We start from the raw sequence: 19,408 nt of genomic DNA on the forward strand, positions 1-19,408 counted from the left end.
TTTCACCTAACAAAGATGTAATACTTGTGACTGGTAATATTCCAAAGACTTCATTGCTGAGAATCCTGACATACTAATGTTGAGTATACTTATCTATGTCACTTTCAAATCATGCGACACTACTTTGTGCTGGCTTTCTTAATTCAACTGTATTTTATAGTGAGGTACACTTTTTAGAATATTAATACAGGTAAAAGAAACCAACTTTAGCTTTGGATTGTCCTCAGCCCGAAGGTAAACACACTATGCATCTCATTTAAAAGTCCTTAATGTCTTGGGGTGCCTGGATGTCTCTGTTGGCTAAGCATCCGACTCTTGATTTAGAATCAGGTCATGATCTCAGGGTCCTGAGATTGAGCCCTGCAATGGGCTCCACACTAATTGTGGAGCCTGCTTGGGATTCTCTCTCTCCCTATGCCCCTCCCTTTCTCTAGCAGCAGCAACAACAACAACAACATCAACAACAACACGTTCCTCAATGTCTTGAACACTTATAATTAAATGTGTGTGGGTTTTTTTTTTTTTTTGAATGAAGGATTATGTTTTCTAGTATTTATCTTCCCCTTTCCAGATGACCTATAATATTAAAAAAATTTTTTTTTTAAAGATTTATTTATTTGACAGAGAGAGAGACACAGTGAGAGACGGAACACAAGCAGGGGGAGTGGAAGAGGAAGAAGCAAAGCAGGCTTGCCGCCGAGCAGAGAGCTAGATGCGGGGCTTGATCCCAGGACCTTGGGATCACGGCCCAAGCCGAAGGCAGACGTCCAACGACTGAGCCACCCAGGTGCCCCTAATGACCTATAATATTAAGTATGTATATATTAATGGTCATTAAATGCTTTTTGATTACCTTTCATAATTTCCTATGATCACTTAGAAGTATGCTCCCCGTATAGTTTCTGAGTTGCTATATTTTATAGGCAAATGAAGACGTTTCTCAAATTTTAAAAAATGGGAATGCTTTCTTTTTCGTACTACCTAAAATGTTTTGGGTATTTATAGGCAGCCCAAAGTATTTGGCCTTTAGTCCATCATGAAATTTTTTAAAAACAAATTTCCCTGATTATGTTCTGCTTAGACTAAATTCCCATTCTCAGAGGCATACACCAACCTGATAATAATATCCTAGAATTAAAATTATCCTGCAGATAAATATACAAAAACAATGAAGGGTCAATATATGTACTGATGCTTGTACTCTCTTTACAATGGTTTATCAGATCCCCAGAGCAAGGAGTCTGCTCTCGTCTTTCTCTTAAAAAAAAAAAAAAAAAAAAAAAAAAAAATCCTTACAATAGCCAGACATAGAAAACTTATGTCATATATTTGATAGAGCAGGCATCTAAGTTTATTCCCTGTAATTTACTGTCTCTTATTCCCTAAATTAAGAAGAATGCTATCTAATTTAAGAGCTTTTGTATTCTGTAGATGATTTTTACATCTGTATAACTCTCAAAGTTATAGCAACATAATTCAAAGACCAAATGTTTCATTTCTGAAGATAATCCAACTTAAGAAAAAAAAATCCAGTAATGGGTAAATCTTTCAATGTACCATCTTCCAAAAGTAAACCCTGTTTCATTTCGAATAGAAATACTTACTCCACAGGTTTATGCATTTTCTGAATTAAACATCCTTTCTTCCTTTTAGTAAAACACTTTACAAATTGATTCAGCCAGGTCCTTGATTACAAAGGTTAAGAGAAAATATTTGACTTTCCTGTACTCACAATCAGCATATTTAATACATTACCAAGGACTGAATAACTGACTCAGCCTCAACAGATCTGAATAAACAGTGAGTAATTCAAATGATGCTTATGACGTATTTGATTATATTCTTTTCCCTGAATTAGGAAATAATCTTCTAAATGCAAAAATAATGTCTACTTCTCATCACAATGATTTTATAAATTATTGTTGTTCGTGGAGTTATTTTTTCTTAAAAACTTCAGAATGCTAGTACTTTATGATTATCTTTCTCACCTCATTTCTCCCATCCCAATTACTTTATTCTTTAAATCGTGTGTTTGAATTACCATAAATTTTAAGTTACTGGCTTGAGGGGATAATGTCATTTAGTCATGAATTTTTTGAAGTACTACACTTTCAGCTTTTGTAGATATATAGATAGACGCACCTCTATCTCCTAGCCGTCCTAAAGCTAGAAGAATACATTTACTTCTAGATGTGTTACATTTTCGTAATCTTGGATTTCAACTATAAATCACTCATATTAGCACATGGAACAGATTACTAAAACTGGAACTACTAAATCTCAGAGTCACTAATCTGATAACTGACAATGTGTATTTTTTTTTAAGTGAAAAACCACACCAAGATTAAAATAAACCATCTCAATTAATGAACTCTTTAGGACTGAAGATTCAGACAGTGGAAACCAGTCATATTCAGAAACCATGAAACTCACATAAACTTGCCAATTATGTAAGTCATAAAAAACATCTTAGGTATAATGTAATTCAGTGACAATTCTTAGAACAACCTATACCAATTACAGGGTAGTAGCATCAAATGGATCTTTAAATTTAATGAGAGGCAAAAGAAAATAAAAATTTAGTTGTGTATGTTGTCAATCGGCCCATCTTGTGACCCTAAATGGGTTAATATGGTTTGAAGATACATATTTTTTGGTGGAAATGGTTCCTAAATGCAAGCCTACGTCTTTATTTGAAATCACTGTTAAGAAGAAGTAAATTCAAGGAGCATAAATTGCAGATTATATAGCCCTGAAATATGGTAACAGTTGGGAGGTAGAAACAAAAAGCAGCACCTGAAGAGAAACTAGGAAAAAAAAAAAAAAGTGGTTCAACTATGAGACTAGGACACTGAATGTTCCTTTCACGAGGACTTCAAGGTTATAGCCTGATGGCAGTACTATGTATGGGTAAAGAGGAAACCTGTGGCAAATCCTCAGTTTGAAATGCATGGGTCCATTTCTATGCCTTTTTTTTTTTTTTAAAGATTTTATATAATTTGACAGAGAGAGATCACAAGTAGGCAGAGAGGCAGGCGGGGGGTGGGGTGGGGAGCAGGCTCTCCACGGAGAAGTGAGCCCAATGCAGGGGTTGATCCCAGGACCCTGAGATCATGACCTGAGCAAAAGGCAGAGGCTCAACCTACTGAGCCACCCAAGCGCCCCTCCTTATGATTTTCTTAATAACGTTTTTTTTTTTTCCCTCTAGCTTACTTCATTGTAAGGGTATAGTATATATGTAATATACAAAATATGTATTAGTCAACTTTGTATTATTTTTAGGGCTTCTTGGTCAACTTTAGGCTATCAGTAAATTTGAGAGGAGTCAAGAGTTATATATGGATTTCTGACTGTGTTGGGGGGTGAGTGCCCCTAGACTTCAAGTTGTTCCAAGTATCAGCTGTACTTGGAAGGAGAAATAGCAAACTAGGAGAAGTTAGACTGTACTTTTTAGTACAAAGATTCCTTCACTGAGTGAAAATGAGGGAAGTGAACACAGAGATTTCTACCAGAGTTAATACTCGTTAGGGTAATAAGAAGGGAGGATCTGTTTGTAACTGAGGATGAAGTCTAAATTTAAGGGAGGAGAGCATCAGGCAGACTACCTCCTCTAGAAGAGAAGAGTCAGGAAATAGGTCTGCTTTTTTGGTAATGTTTTAGGATAAGTGAAAGTCATGTATAATGAGATAATCTGGTATAAAGTTGCCTTGATTTTGATAAAGAGACAGAGAGACCTCAGGTACTGGCTGGAGGCCTAATAATGCTTAGTCAGGATTATTTAAAAAAAGGTTTTTTTTAAGGGAAGACTAGTAGTTATTCATCTTTGGCTAGGGAGGAGTGGTCAGGTTCAAATCTGCAGCTCTTTTCTTTCCATTGGTCTTTGAGGAATACTGAAACGAATGCAAAGAACCATTATATAATCACTACACAAGGAACGTTACAACCTAAGAACAGGTAATCTCCTTTACAATGTTAAGCAGCAATTTTTAAGTTGCAGATTATGGCCCATTCGTACATTGTGAAATCAGTTTTGTGGGTCTTGACTAGTAGTTGTTTTAAAATGAAAGTGAAAATGGGATTGTTAATATGTGCCTGTCTGTGTGCATTAGGCCACAACATGCATTTTATTTCTTAGGGCATAATCACAAAATTTTTAAAGTCTTTCAAGTTTTATGGTTGCCACTTCTTTCAAAATAGCTGAGTCCATTTGGATTGAAAAGGCCCTTCTAGGTTACTCAAATTCAGTCTGTGGACTCTGCCCATGGTTTCTTAACCTATAGGTTTGATTAAAGATAAAGAATAATTTGAATAAAACATTCAAAATTAAACTGATTTTATTCATTATAAGTTGATGGGACAGTGACTACTGTGGTTTTTTAAAAAAAGATTTTATTTATTCATTTGAGAGAGAGAGAGTGAGAGCTCAGAAGGAGAAGAGGGAAAAGCAGACTCCCTCCTGAGCAGGGAGCCCAACGCAGGGCTTGATCCCAGAACCCGAGGATCATGACCTCAGAAGGCATATGCTTAACCAACGGAGTCACCCAGGTGCCCCAGGATAGTGACTATCTTGTATCAGAGAGCTTAATTATCTATACCTATAATTCTGATATAAAAGTTGCTGTTTCGTTTTTGAAGTCATTGTAATAAAATCTTGGATTACTCAGAAATTCTTCTTCTGTTTTTCATGTAAATCTTTCTAATAAGTCCTGTATTCATCCCTTTTTTAATAAGACAACTTCTTGGGGCATCTGGGTGACTCCATTAATGAGGAGTCGGACTCCTGGTTTTGGCTCAGGTCTTGATCTCTGGGGTTTTGAGTCTGACAACCGGCCCCACCTTCCCCAGCACTGGGCTCTGCACTCAGCAGGGAGTCGGCTTAAAGATTCTCTCCCTCTGCTCCTCCACTCACACTCTCCAATAAATAAATAAATCTTTAGAAAAAAAAAAATCCACAAAAACCCAAACTCCCCAACCATCCCCCAAGAAAAACAGCAAGACAACTTCTTGACTCATGATTATTGAAAAGATCAATTTTCCACAATGCTTTACACAGCAATGCCTTTAGGAGTTAACTGCTATGCATAAAGTGTTTGAGATGATATGAATTGATTCAGGCTTTGATTCTGAGTTCTGTAGGTCTGCTTACAGTTTGCTGAAATGTACATACTCAGAATCAGCTACCTTGCATAGAATATATAACACACAGCAAATGGGGTCAAAATCCTTTAACCCTTTTATACTATTCATGAAAATTTCTTTCAAGAAAATTAATACAACAAAAAATTCTATGAAGAAAGATGTTTAGATAGTTTTATCTATTGTAACATCTTTTCCCAGCTGAAAATTCTTTTCTAAATCCTGAAAGCAGTTCTTAGGTGTTCTATATTGATAATTATAGAGAAGGTTACCCACAAAGTGAAAAGATTTAATAACTGACATGTGACAAGTATAAAATATTTTAAAAGCAATTTAAGTCTGTATATACTTGCTATATATTTATATTTTATATATTAATTATATTAACATATTAATAATATACCTATAACCCCAATAAATGAAGTACTCTCAGATCTTAAATATCCTCCTTAAAATATTATATTTGGTAAATTCCATACTATATTCATAAGTACTGGAAAAGAACTAGAAAAACTACTTCAAAACTCATTCTAGATGAGTCCTTTTATATACACATACAAATACTCAAATGGCAGTGTAAAATCCAAATTTTAGGTCTCATTTGCTATAGAATAAATAATCTAGTTATCAGATTCACGTACATTAAAATTTCAATTTCATATTGATAGTAGGCTTAGCAAACTATAGCGTCTGGGGTCAAGTTTGCCCACCACATGTTTTATATAAAGTTTTATTAGAATACACTGACACACAATTATTTATATGCTGTCTATGATTGCTTTTGTATTACAATATTAAAGGTAAGTGGCCCACACAGCCTAAAATATTTATGATCTGGGCCTTTAGAGAAAGTCTGCTGACCCCTCATCTGTATCATGTCATACTTTAATCCAAATTGGAACAAAGTACCCACCTTGCCAGTATAGACACTATAGTTGTGTTCTGTACATTTTAGGTCATTGAAAATTAATTTATTTAATGACGACAAAAACCAAGGATTTAGTTTATAGCAACTGAAAAACACTACTATGAATGAAGCAGACAGAAGAAAAGATTCTAAGAAAAATCTGGTTTTAAGTACCATAGTTTTGATATTGACACTGGTAATAAAAAGATTTCATCAACATGCATTATATTGTATTACTATGGGGAAGAACTACAGGAAGAAACAGGGATCAAATGATCCTTTCCTTGATATGTATATACAGAGGGCAGAAGTACAACCTAACTATATTTCAATGAACTAGAAAAGGAAAACAAACAAAGCCAAAATTTAATAGAAGGAGATACTAAATACTAAAGCAGAAATAAATGAAATAGACTAATAATAGAAAATATCAATGAAACCAAGAGCTGAATTTCTGAAAAGATAAACAAAATAGACAAACCTTTAGTTATACTTACCAAAAAAAAGGGAAGAGGACTCAAATAAATAACATTAAAAGCAAAAGAAGAGACATCAAATGGATACCACACAAAGGATCCTAAAATAAATATATATTTATATTCCGAGAAACATATAACCTGCTAAGATGGACTTATGAAAAAACAGAAAATCTGAAGAGACATCTTCCCAACAAAGAAAAGCCCAGGACCAGATAACTTCTCTGGAGCATTCTAGTAAATGTTTCCTTCCAGAAGAGGAAGGAAAGAAGAGAACATCCAAAGGCAGCACTACCCTGATACCAAAACCAGAAAACGACACTACAAGAAATGAAAACTACAGGCCAAGGGATGCCTGGGGGTGGCTGAATCAGTTAAGCGTCTGACTTGATCTCAGCTCAGGTCTTGATCTCAGGGTCCTGAGTTTAAGCCCCACATTGGGCTCCACACTGGGCATGGAGCATATGTTGAAAAAAAAAAATTACAAGCCAATCCTCTTGTACTCGTGATAAACATAGATTCAAAGTCCTCAACTAAGTATCAGCACACAGAATTCAACAATGCATTAAAAGAATCAGGATTATATACCATAATTAAGTGGAATTTATTGCAGAATGGTTCAAAACCTGCCAATCAATGTGATATACATTAACAAAATGAATGATAAAAATGACATTATCATCTTAATAGATACAGAAATGCATTTTAGAAAATTCAACATTCATTCATGATAGAACAAAACAAAAAAACCCAAAAAACTCTCAACAAACTATATACAGAGGAAATATACCTTAACATACTAATGGCCATATATAACATGCCCACAACTATTATCATACTCAAAGCTAAAAAGCTTTCCAAGATAAGGAACAAGATAAAGATGCCCAATCTCACCCTTATATTCAACATAGTACTGGAAGTCCAAGCCGGAGCGAGCAATTAGGCAAGAAAAGAAAGAAAGAAGGAAGGAAAGAAAAAAGAAAGAAAAGAAAAGAAAAGAAAAGACCTCCAAAACCAGAAAGGAAAAAGTAAATTGTCTCTATTGGCAGATTACATGATATTACATATAGAAAACCCTGAAGACTCTACCAAAAAAACATTAAACAAATTAAATAAGGTTGGATATAAGATCAATATACAAAAATCAGTTGAATTCTGATACACAACAACTATCAAAAGAGAAATTAAGAAAACATTTATAGTTGCATCCAAAAAAATAGGAGGTGAAAGATCTATATACTGAAAACTAAAAAACATTGATGAAAGGAATTGAAGAGGAAAATAAATGCTAACAAATTTCTATGCTTGTGGATTAGAAGAATTAATGCTGTAAAAATGTCCATACTACCCAAAGCCATCTACACATTCAATGCAATCTCTATCAAAATTCCAATATTTTTTATAAAAAAAGAACAATAACCTATAGAAAAAGAACAACAAAAACAACCCTAAAATTTGTACAGAACCATGAAGTAGTCAAATAGGCAAAGCAATCTTAATAAAGATGAACAAACCTTGGGGCACCATGCTTCCTGATCTTAAACTGTGTTGTAAAGCTACAGCATTCAAAACAGTATAATACTGGCATAAAAACAGATACATATATTAATGGAAGAGAGAGCCCAGAAATAAATTCATGCATATATCGTCAATTAATTTATGAAGAAGGAGCCAAGAATACTCAACGAAGAAAGGATAGTCATTTTAATAAATGGTGCTGAAAAACTGGACAGCTACATGCAAAAGAATGAAACTGGACCACTATCTCACATTATACACAAAAATCAACTCAAAATGAATTAAAGATTTGAACATATGACTTGGAACCACAAAACTCCTAGAAGAAAACATAGGTGGTAAGCTCCTGGACACTGGTTTTTGTAATGATTGTTTTAGATTTGATACCAAGGCAAAAGCAACAAAAGCAAAAATAAACAAGTGGGACTATATCACACTAAAAAGCTTCTACACAGCAAAGAAACTGATCAATAAAATGAAAAGGCAACTACTGAATGGGAGAAAATATGTATATGTAAACCATGTATCTGGTAAGAGGTTAATATCCAAAAATCTATAAAGAACTTACAACTTAATAGCAAACCAAAACAACAATCTGATTAAAAAATGAGCAGAGATCTGAATAAACATTTTTCTAAAGATGACATACAGATGGCCAATAAGTATATGAAAAGATGCTCAGTATCACTAATCATCAAGATAATGCAAATCAAAAGCCGTAAGGAGCTACACCTGTTATAATGGCAAAAAGACAATAAATAGCAAGTGTTGGTGAGTATTTGGAGAAAATGTAACCTTGTGTACTATTGGTGGGAATGTAAATTGTGGTGTAGCCACTATGAAAAGCAGTAGGGAGGTTCCTCAAAAAATTGAAAATAGAACTACCATATGATCCAGCAATATCCACTTCTGGGTATATATCCAAAGGAAATAAAATCACTATCTCAAAGAGTTATCTCCATAGCTTGCCTGACCCAAGATCACTGAAGCATTATTTACCAAAGCCAAGACATGGAAATAACCTTAAGTTGTTTAGTCTACTGACAAATGAATAAAGAAAATGAGTGTATTTGTGTGCACAGTATTATTTACCCCAAAAAGGAGGAGATCATATCATTTGCAACAACAAGGATGTACCCTGAGGGCATTATGCTAAGAGAAGTCAGACAGTGAAAGACAAATACTGTATGATCTTTACTTATATGTGGAATCTAAAAAAACAACTCACAGAAACAGGAAACAGATTGGTGGCTGCCAGAGACAGGGGTGGGAGGTGACTGGTGGGTGAAATGGGTATAGGTAGTCAAAAGGTAAAAACTTCCAGTTACACGATAACTTCTGGAGATGTAATGTACACCATGGTGACTGTCGTTAACAATACTATATTATATATTTGAAAGTTGCTACAATAGTAGATCTTAAAAGTTTCAATCACAAGGAAAAAAAAGAACTATGTCAGGTGATGAATGTTAACTAAACTTACTGTAGTAATCATTTCACATTATAAACATAGAGAAAATCATTATTTTTTACACTTTAATAAAATGTTATGTTAAATATATTTCAAGAAATAAAGAAATGGAGACACCTGGGTGACTCAATTGGTTAAGCGTCTGCCTTCAGCTCATGTCATTATCCCAGGATCCTGGGATCAAGTTCCACATCTGGCTCCTTGCTCAGCATGGAGCCTACTTCTCCCTCTGCCTGTGGCTCCCCCTGCTTTGCTCTCTCTCCCTCTCTGACAAATAAATAAAATCTTAAAAAAAAAAAAGCAAAGAAAGAAAGAAATTCTGGCAGCAATGTCTCCAAATATACTGATTATAAAGTATATATACATATAAAGATTTTAAAAAATTACTCTCTTCATTAGATAAATTCAGTTAAAAATGGCGTGTTGGATTTCTTCATATTAAAAAACTGGACAGATTTTGGCTCTTACTGTAATATTGATTTTGGTCCTCATAACTAAATAAAGATAGGAGGAAAACTGGTTTCTCCATTTTCAAAAATGAATGAACCAAAGCTTTGTAAGGCTACAATTTATTCAAGATTCTGATACTAGTGCTCTTTGTACTAACATTTATAATGGACTTAATAGAGAATTTTCAATTTTCAACATCAGAAGCCAGAGAAAGCTAAATTTTCTGTGAGCAGAGGAGGGGATCCAGATTCAAAATTCCATATTATAGTGTACTATATTACAGTGTTTTATATACTGTTACTCTAGTATTCTTTTTTTTTTTTTTTTTAAAGATTTTATTTATTTATCAGAGGGGGAGGGGAGAGAGCGAGCACAGGCAGACAGAATGGCAGGCAGAGGCAGAGGGAGAAGCAGGCTCCCTGCCGAGCAAGGAGCCGGATGTGGGACTCGATCCCAGCATGCCGGGATCATGACCTGAGCCAAAGGCAGCTGCTTAACCAACTGAGCCACCCAGGCGTCCCCTAGTATTCTTTTTTTGTTGTTGTTTTTAAAGATTTTATTTACTTATTTGACAGACAGAGATGACAAGTAGGCAGAGAGGCAGGCAGAGAGGCAGGCAGAGAGAAAGCGGTATGCAGGCTCCCTCCCGGAGCAGAGAACCCAGGACCTGAGACTATGACCTGAGCCAAAGGCAGAGGCTCAACCCACTAAGACACCCAAGCGCTCCCTCTACTATCCGAATATAGTGAACTCTCTTATTCTAAAAAAACAAAAAAGTTACTGAAACCTTTCTCTATAAGAGGCTCATATAGCTATTAAGAAAATAAATACCTACCTGATATTATACTATACTAAATTATGCTATGTATTATAATATACAGTTGACCTTGAATAACATGGGTACGACCTACAACTGTGTAGGTACACACAGATTTTTTTCCCAATAAATACAGTATGGCACTATAAATATACTTTCTCTTCCTTATGATTATAATAATGTTTTCTCTAGCATACTTTATTGTAAGAATACAATATATAATACATACAAATACAAAATATGTGTTAATCAATTATTTATGTTATCAGTAAGGCTTCTGGTCAATAGTAGGCCACTGGTAGTTAATTTTTTTTAAAATTAATATATAATGTATTATTTACTTCAAGGGTACAGGTCTGTGAATCATCAGTCTTACACAATTTACAGCACTCACCATAGCACATACCCTCCCCAATGCCAACAAAAGTCAAAAGTTACATGTCGATTTTCAAGTGTGGGAGAGTCAGTGCCCCTAACCTCTATGTCAACGATACATTAGACTATATAATAATAATAATATATATAATAATATGTACTATATATTAACATAGTATTAATAATACTATATAATAATATTGACATATTACAATATTATGTTAATGACATAATATTATACTATCATCTATCAAATAGATATTCATTATCTTAGCACAGGTATCAGGCTTTTGTAAAGGAGGATTTCAGAAACTTTCTTTTAGAGTAAGAAGGAATTCAGTATGTAAGAGTAATGACTATTTCTTCATAAATAGGAGGTTCTTCCACATTATTTATTTACCTTATTTACTCCTCAACCATACGCCTATTTTTAATATACAGGAACACCTTATAGAAGCTATGTTCTTGGGCTGGCTTGAGAAATGGAATGAGAAGGAACAAAAATACCACTAGTAAGTTTTAATACTTTAATTCTTATTTAAAAAAACTCTACTTAATCTCTTTAAATCACTATCAATTATCTATTAAGCAAAATGTGAATCAAAAATTTTCTATGAACAGAAATCATGGACAAAAACTTCCAAAATACTGCTGTAAAAAATCATACCCAATAACAGTTAGGTATAGATTATGCCAACTTCTGCAGTAAATATTCTCCCAATGTTTCCCAAAGATACCAATGATAGTAAGGTCTTTGCAGAAACTGAATATTTTAATTTTTTGAAAAGCATTTTATAAAACTATTCAAATGAGCCAAATTAAATTCCCACCGCAGCACTATTAAAAATTCTGAATATTACAATCATATCCACTTTACTAAAAGTTCCTCAACTTAAATATCATCAACTATGCCAAAAATTCACTCAGAGACAGTAGTTTCTCTCAAACTTACAGAAGCCTGGAATCCTAAACACAATCAGTGCCACATAAAAGGCAACCAGTTAATACTTCTGTGATCAACACTGAGTAGTGTAACTGGTACAGTAATAACTGAGGGAGAATAACTGGCCCAAATGTGATTGCAACTATTACCTAATCCTAAGCAAATGAACACTACAGTTTTAAACACTATTGACTACTTGAGCTGCTACATTAGTACACATACCCAGTGAAAACCATTTTCAGTAACTGCTTAACTGTTTAAAAGGCCATGATCTGAAATATGGGTGCTATGGGATATTTCCTAAAAGTACTGAGTGCAAATGATATAAAACAATAAACTAGTTGGAAGGAAGTAGGTGGAGAAAAAACAAAAATTATTTCCTTGGATATAAAGGTAAAATACTGTGAGACACCCTGGAACAGAAAATAACCCAGATCAGATTGCTAATGTTTGTAATTACTAAGCTGTTACCAACACATAACATGCCTGTCTTAAAGACCTTGTAATTTTATATTTTTTAAATTGGAGACATACTGAACATTAGGGGATATAAGGATAATATTCTGAATAAAAATATTTCAATAAAGATAATATTCCTGGCATTTAAAATACTGACAGAAGTATATTGTAATAGAAGAAATTTAAAAAATTTAAAAGGTTTTACAAAGATTATGTTGGTTCTCCATAACCATCCCCTGCTTGAAAAGGAAAAAACAAGAATGGTAAGAAGACAGAAGATGACAGAAGCAGAGTGAGAATAGAAGTGATAATGAGCCAATCTGTAACAGAAAAATAAAGGGAAAGGATAACTAAACAAACATAAGAAAGGGTAAATCTCCTTGGAAACTTAACAAAAAGTACATAGTTGACAGTTATTACAAAGTTGAGTGAACAGAAAGTTGTAAATTGTGTAGCTCTTACATTAGGGTCTTTTGGTGGAAGCATAAAAGATGAATACACAATTTTAATCTGCATACAAAGCCTTTTCTAAAACATGGTGTCAATAGTCATTCAACAGCTATTTAATGTACTCTAATTATGTACTAGGTATTATGCTAGGTACATACACATGTCCCCATAGAAATCAAATAAAATGTGACTATGTGACTTTTACATTTAACATGTTCACACAAATGACAAAAATAAGAAATATATATTGAGTCATAAATCTATATCCCTACCATTCTAAATTAGCTTAAAGCATACTCAAGGAATTTTAAACAATCCTAAAGAATGAATATTTTAAATATGGACATCAGGTAAATTATTTAAAAAGATGGAATTTCATGGCTCTTCCAAGAAAGGAAAACCTACCAAGAATTTTGGCTTGAGAAATCAACCACAAAAGTATCTCAATAATATTCAATTTAATTCCTTTACTCAGAAATACACCACCAGCATGTCAGAATATGTGATTCTGTGACTCTCTCGAAAAGAAAATCCCAAGTAATGTGTATTTTACAAAGGGCCAATAATCTACAACTGTGCTTCCCATGCTTGTAATTTAAAAAACTTACTATTATGTAACTCTGCTATTGCTAACTTAGTAGCAGAGACCTAAAACAAAACCAAAATTAGTACATTAAAAAATAACCGATAGGAATTCTAAGGTATAAATAAAGCCAAATGATTATCTACATGGAGTCTTGAAGTAAATCTAAGCATTAAAGTAATATTTTTGATGAAAATGCCCACTTAATTGTAATTGCAGATCTAGTAATAATACATGTGTGTATATATACATACCTGCACATGTACACACCCACACACACACTACACACACTCTACTCTAACAGAGAGACACACCCAGATAGCCTACTTACTAACATGAACATATCAAGTATATACATTTGTGTTAAAAGTACATTTAGGAGAAACAAGGATAAGTATTAAAAAGTTTATATTCATAGGCAATCAGAAAAACATGGGAAAGAGTATAGCAATTACTATTAGGAGTACTATATTAGGAGCTATACTCATTTCTTGATGTTCAGTTGTAAAGATTCTTTGTTAGGACAGAGCTTAGAAAGCAAGGCTAGCGTAAGCTGACAGAAGGAAGAGGAGAAAAAGATGGTCCAGATCAAGGGACAAAAGGGTACCACTTTCCATCTTTCCATCTGACTCTTCTAAAATTGTATACCTATACTCTCTAGTTTATACTGTATATAAGCCACTCCCAAAGTTTCAGTGAAAGTTTTAAAAACAATATCTAAAAGAAAACAATTCTAGCACTGGCCACTACATTCTATTAACTTCTTTTATGTACACAAGTGATTCCAAAGAGATGCATTCAAGTTAAATAGTAAAGACTATTAGTTAAAGCTGAAGTCTTAATTTTTTGTTAAGTCTGACTGCTACAATTTAAGATCTGAAAGCTTCACTAAAGAAGTACGAGTATTAGTGATAAAGACAATTTTTTTTATTTTTAAAAAATAAAACCAAAAAAGTAAAAAAGCAAACATTTGATAACCAAGTAATAATAAAAAAGATTATGACAAGTCACTTCTTTGAATACAGTTCTTCATAATGACACTATGTTTTCATTGACCTTTTTTTGGTAGACAAGACATAACATTTTACAAAAATAATAATAATCATTACATCTTCTGGATTTCCTAAAACACTATAGATACCATGCAATACAACTTTTTGTGATGATGCAAATGTTCTCTGTTTTAATAAGGAAGCCAGTTGCCACATATGGCTATTGAGGACATGAATTCTTAATTTTATTTAAATTAATTTCCATTTAAATAGCTAAAGAGGCTAGTGACTATCCCACAGAATAGCACAATTCAAGAGTTTCATATATTTAATAAGTAAATATAAACCTAAGTTCTTAATGAATCTCTCACAGAATGAGAACTTAAAAATCATACTTTCACCTCTATTGCCTTGAAATCAGTATCTTCATGTATTTATACTGCATGGACTAGATACGTCTTGCCACATACCATCAAATTATGTATGTCTTAGATATTTTTAAAGGAGTATATAAAGGAACACAAAACTGTATTTTGTGCACAGACTGCCACTATATTTAACACTTAAGACTTTTTCCTGGAAATACTACTACTCAAATAGCCACAGAATTTAACTCAGCAACTATACAATAAACAAAACAAAAAAATCATCCTCAAACCCCACTAATGACTTAACCTGATTTAAGAGGTGAATACTATTCCTTAAGACCAAAGGGCAAAGCTTTGTATTTTTTAAATAAAGTATCTATAACTGACCACCTATCCCACAAGAAGGGAAATAACCTTTCTATAACTTTCTAAATTATATAAATTTAAACTATGTATCAATAATTAACTCAGAGATAGGTATGTAAGAAAATAATGTAAGACCCAATAGTCTTAAGAGCTTATAACACTGATTTTTGTACACCATTTAGCTTTACTGAGATGTTAGAAATTAAAATTCAATTTACTACCTCCTTGTAGACTGGGACACCTCTTTAGTCTAACTTTCAACAAAGTTGTTACATATATTCATTCTAACCACTCATTTGATTAATAAACAACTTCCAAAAATACCTGAAATAACTAATCAACCAAAGATCTTATCTGTATACCAAAGTAAAAATCATGACTACAGTGAATTGTGCAACTAGGGGTGGAAGACAAAGAATTTTCAGCAACAACTTTTTAATCTATATTACTGAAAATAATTCATTATTGTTTTATATAAATGTTATATTTTCCTATAGCAGTGTTTCAATCTTTGTAAATTTCCATTTTTTTAATCCTTATTAACCCTATAACTTAAGCAAAAACTCATTAGAATAAAAATGACTTCAGTATAAGTATTCTTACCTTTGTTTGACTTTGATGGTTTATTCTTGATAGGTTTAAGGGAACTTCGTGATTTATCTTCTCTATCTTTAATAAGTTTCTGAACATCATCCAAAGACAGTTTTTGCAGGACAACTACAGGCTTAGCTCCTTTATTCAGATCTTCAACTAGTCCCATTTTTTCTACTTTGTCTTTCTGTTCTCCTTTCATTTCCATTTTCTTTGTCTCCTGAGTAATATTACCATCTTTATCCCTCTTGATTTTTGGAATGACAAAATTTTTCAATGCACCAGACCTGCCCCCCAACAAATAACTTGGAAATTCTGCCTTATTGTCAGGGTGCGCTTTATTACTGTCTACTTTAGTCTTATTACCCTCTGTCCTTTTCTCATCTTTACTATTTGGTGATTTAAAACCGGGTTTATCAGGTCTTGATTTATTAGAATCACCTTGTTTAACACGAGGACTGTCAGGCCTTGATTTTTGCTCCCCAGAAGATGGTCTTTCCCTTGAGTCCCCTGATTCATGTCTATGTTTTCTTTCTAGTTTATCAGGTTTTGAACCATCAGATTTAACGCCATGTTCATTTCTATTAGAGGATCTCAATGTTTCTGGCCTTCGAACTCTCGATTGATCCCCGCGATGTCGCTCTGATTCATTCCGGTCATCTGATTTTTGTTTACTATCATGGTCACGTCTTAATGACTCAGAAATAGATCGCCCATCAGGTCTCTGCTTTAAGGCTTCAGCTCGTTCTGATTTTAACCGAGGTGAATCAGATTTAATATCCTGTTTATGTTTAGACACTTCAGGTTTTTTCTCTGTTGATGGCTTTCCAGAATCCCTCCTATTTTCATGCCTATGTTTTGGTGTTTCAGGCCGACCTTCATTTTTTTGCTTTGGAGTTTCAGGTCGGCCCTCACCTTTCTGCTTTGGAGTTTCAGGTCGTCCATCACCCTTCTGTTTTGGGGTTTCAGGACGCCCATCACTCTTTTGTTTTGGAGTTTCAGGTCGACTTTCACCCTTCTGCTTTGGGGTTTCAGGTCTTGACTTTGTTGTTTCTGATCTGCCATTATTTTGTTTGTTGTCATTTGGTTTTATGTCAGACAGTCTGTTTTCATTCTGTTTAGGTTCGGCCGTGGTGCTCTCATTTTGTTTGGATTCAGTTGTTCTGCTCTCATTCTGTTTAGGTTCTTCTGTTTGAGTCTCAGTTTTAGTTTCTAACTTACTTTCACTTGATTTTGTCTCCACCAATCTGTTTTCATTTGGTTTAGATTCTGCCAGTCTTTCATTTTGCTTCATATCACTCTTTGAAAGCTCAGAATCAGACTTTTTTTTAGGAGTCTCAGGATGGTTTTCTGGTGTAGCTTTAAGATTTCCAATAATATCTTCCTGAAGAACAGAAATAGGTGCATCATTACACTGTTTGATTTCTTCAGGCTTTTTTATGGAGTCTGAATCCTGAGTTACAGAAGCCTGAGAGTCCACTCTTCCTGCCTGATGAAGATCAATGCTAACCATTAATGCTGGCCTTGACCCATTTCCCGTAGAACCCGTCTCCTGAGAAGCTGGTCTATTACCTCCTGTAGCACCCCCAGCCTCCTGTGGGTAAGAATCTTGTTTTCTTTTTTTCAAAGGCTTATCTGAAATTTAAAGATAAATATTCAGTATCAGTAATAGACATATATTCTTATCTTACTAAAAGCCATATGGACTTTGATATTTCTTTAAATCACAATGTTTTTTGAAATGTGGTGAATTCAAATGTCAATATGCATGTATAAAATAGCAGGCATGAATCACAGAATACTTTTAAACCAAGGTTTAAGGAAATACTCATGCTTGCTGTACCTCAATAAATATTAGTAACTATAGTAACAAGAATTTAACAGCATATCTCTTGATTATATAAATATAAGCCCAAATAGAAAATAAATAGAACTTATAATACATTAAATACAAAAATATATTTATGTTTGTATATGTAAAGGATAAACCAGATTCTTTACATAAGAATAAGGCAACCAGTTACAAATTACATGTTCTCATTTAAGATCATTTAACCATTAACCAAAAACTAAGTGCCCCATATCTGCTACCATACTAAACAGGAAACATAAGCTTTTACAACATGTAAAACTAGTATGAAAAGGAATAAAACCCAAAAGAAAGCAGAAATGATGCCACTGAAAAAAAGGTAAATGAGGAGAACAAGGGGGGAAAAAAAGACAGTTTAATAGTTTGTCATTAACCTTTGATCCAGGATTCAAATCCTTCAAGGTGTCAACAGCACAAATGGAATTTAAAAGCTAACACATATTAGAAGTATATTTAAAATAAGGGAACATTAACATAAATATAAAAATGAGACGCATAAAAGGACTTTTTAGATAAATCCTGTCTTAAAAGCAACCTCCACTTAAGAAAATGTTTTGGTTCTTCAATGTAAAGTTCTAGGGATCTATAAATTGGTCTCAGTAAGAAATAATTTATGGTATTCTAAAATGTAAAGACACAGAAACACAAATCTACCACCACAATAAAATGTCAAGGTATTTTTAAGTTATGTATTTCTGTGCATGATTCCACTTGACTCAAGAGGCTGCTAGGTCATTTTCTACAAACCGAATCTCTAGTTAGTTTTTGGGAATAGTTATATTATAGCACCTTAAGGTTCTGTCTGCTTTAATACTTACTTCTGAATTGCCTGGCTTTAGTTTTAAAGCTCATTTTATATAATTTTTATAGTGAATCTCTAGATACCCTTATGATAGTCATTAATGTGATAGAATATAATTTAAGGAAAAGAAGGTTAAAAGTCAAAATGACCACTAAAAAATAACCTCTTATTGCTGAAAACCAAGTTAGGAATTAAACAAACAAACAAACAAACAAACAAACAAAAAACCTTAATGGTAATGTTGCTTTTATACACCAAAGTTGCGTCATTTTCTTTTCAGAGTGAGAAGCAGCAGTCCATTCCAGCTTAAAATCTAGTAAAATATTTTACTAAAATTTAACTCAAATATTTGCTAGTAATTTTTTGTAGAAGTAAGTCATTCTGCTTCTTAGTTTTTCAGAAGTCAAGTCTACTGTCATATATGTTCCATTTGTAAAATAACTACATGATAATAAAGTATCTTAACATCTAACCATTTTCCCTAGTTAAAACTACCCTGCCAAAACTTACATGAAACTTTCTGCCTCAATACTTAAGAAAGCACTCAGAATATTAAATTTGTCTCAGTTTTATTCTGTAATGTTCTGCCACATAAAATAATCTTTATATCTTGTCATAGGGCACACCAAATAATTATTACCTCATAAATGGGATGTTTTATCACCTTATATCTTTAAACCTTTAGGACAAGAATCTAGAAATCGAAAGAGTATAATCTAGTTGAAGATTTTTGTATTTTTCAACGAAACATGCTTGTGAAAGTCATTAAATTGGTAACCTAAGTGTACTTAAGAACCATAATGACATCACAAATCTCTGGCATCTCAAAGATTT

The 19,408-nt window shown here is 33.4% G+C and overlaps 1 protein-coding gene across 5 annotated transcripts in view; it reads right to left on the reverse strand.

Moving 5' to 3' along the window:
• The window catches only part of NIPBL (NIPBL cohesin loading factor), a 204,285-nt gene that overhangs the window by 75,539 nt on the left and 109,338 nt on the right, over positions 1 to 19,408 (reverse strand). For 4 of the 5 annotated variants that reach the window (XM_032337586.1, XM_032337584.1, XM_032337583.1 and 1 more), the window contains one exon: positions 15,915 to 17,537. The exons of the other annotated variant lie outside the window; for it this stretch is intronic. In XM_032337586.1, coding sequence (XP_032193477.1) covers positions 15,915 to 17,537 — 1,623 coding nt within the window. The remainder of the gene's footprint in view (positions 1 to 15,914; positions 17,538 to 19,408) is intronic. 5 annotated transcript variants of the gene reach the window in all.

The sequence above is a fragment of the Mustela erminea genome, chromosome 3, assembly GCF_009829155.1.
Source record: "Mustela erminea isolate mMusErm1 chromosome 3, mMusErm1.Pri, whole genome shotgun sequence".
Taxonomy (NCBI): Eukaryota; Metazoa; Chordata; class Mammalia; order Carnivora; family Mustelidae; genus Mustela; species Mustela erminea.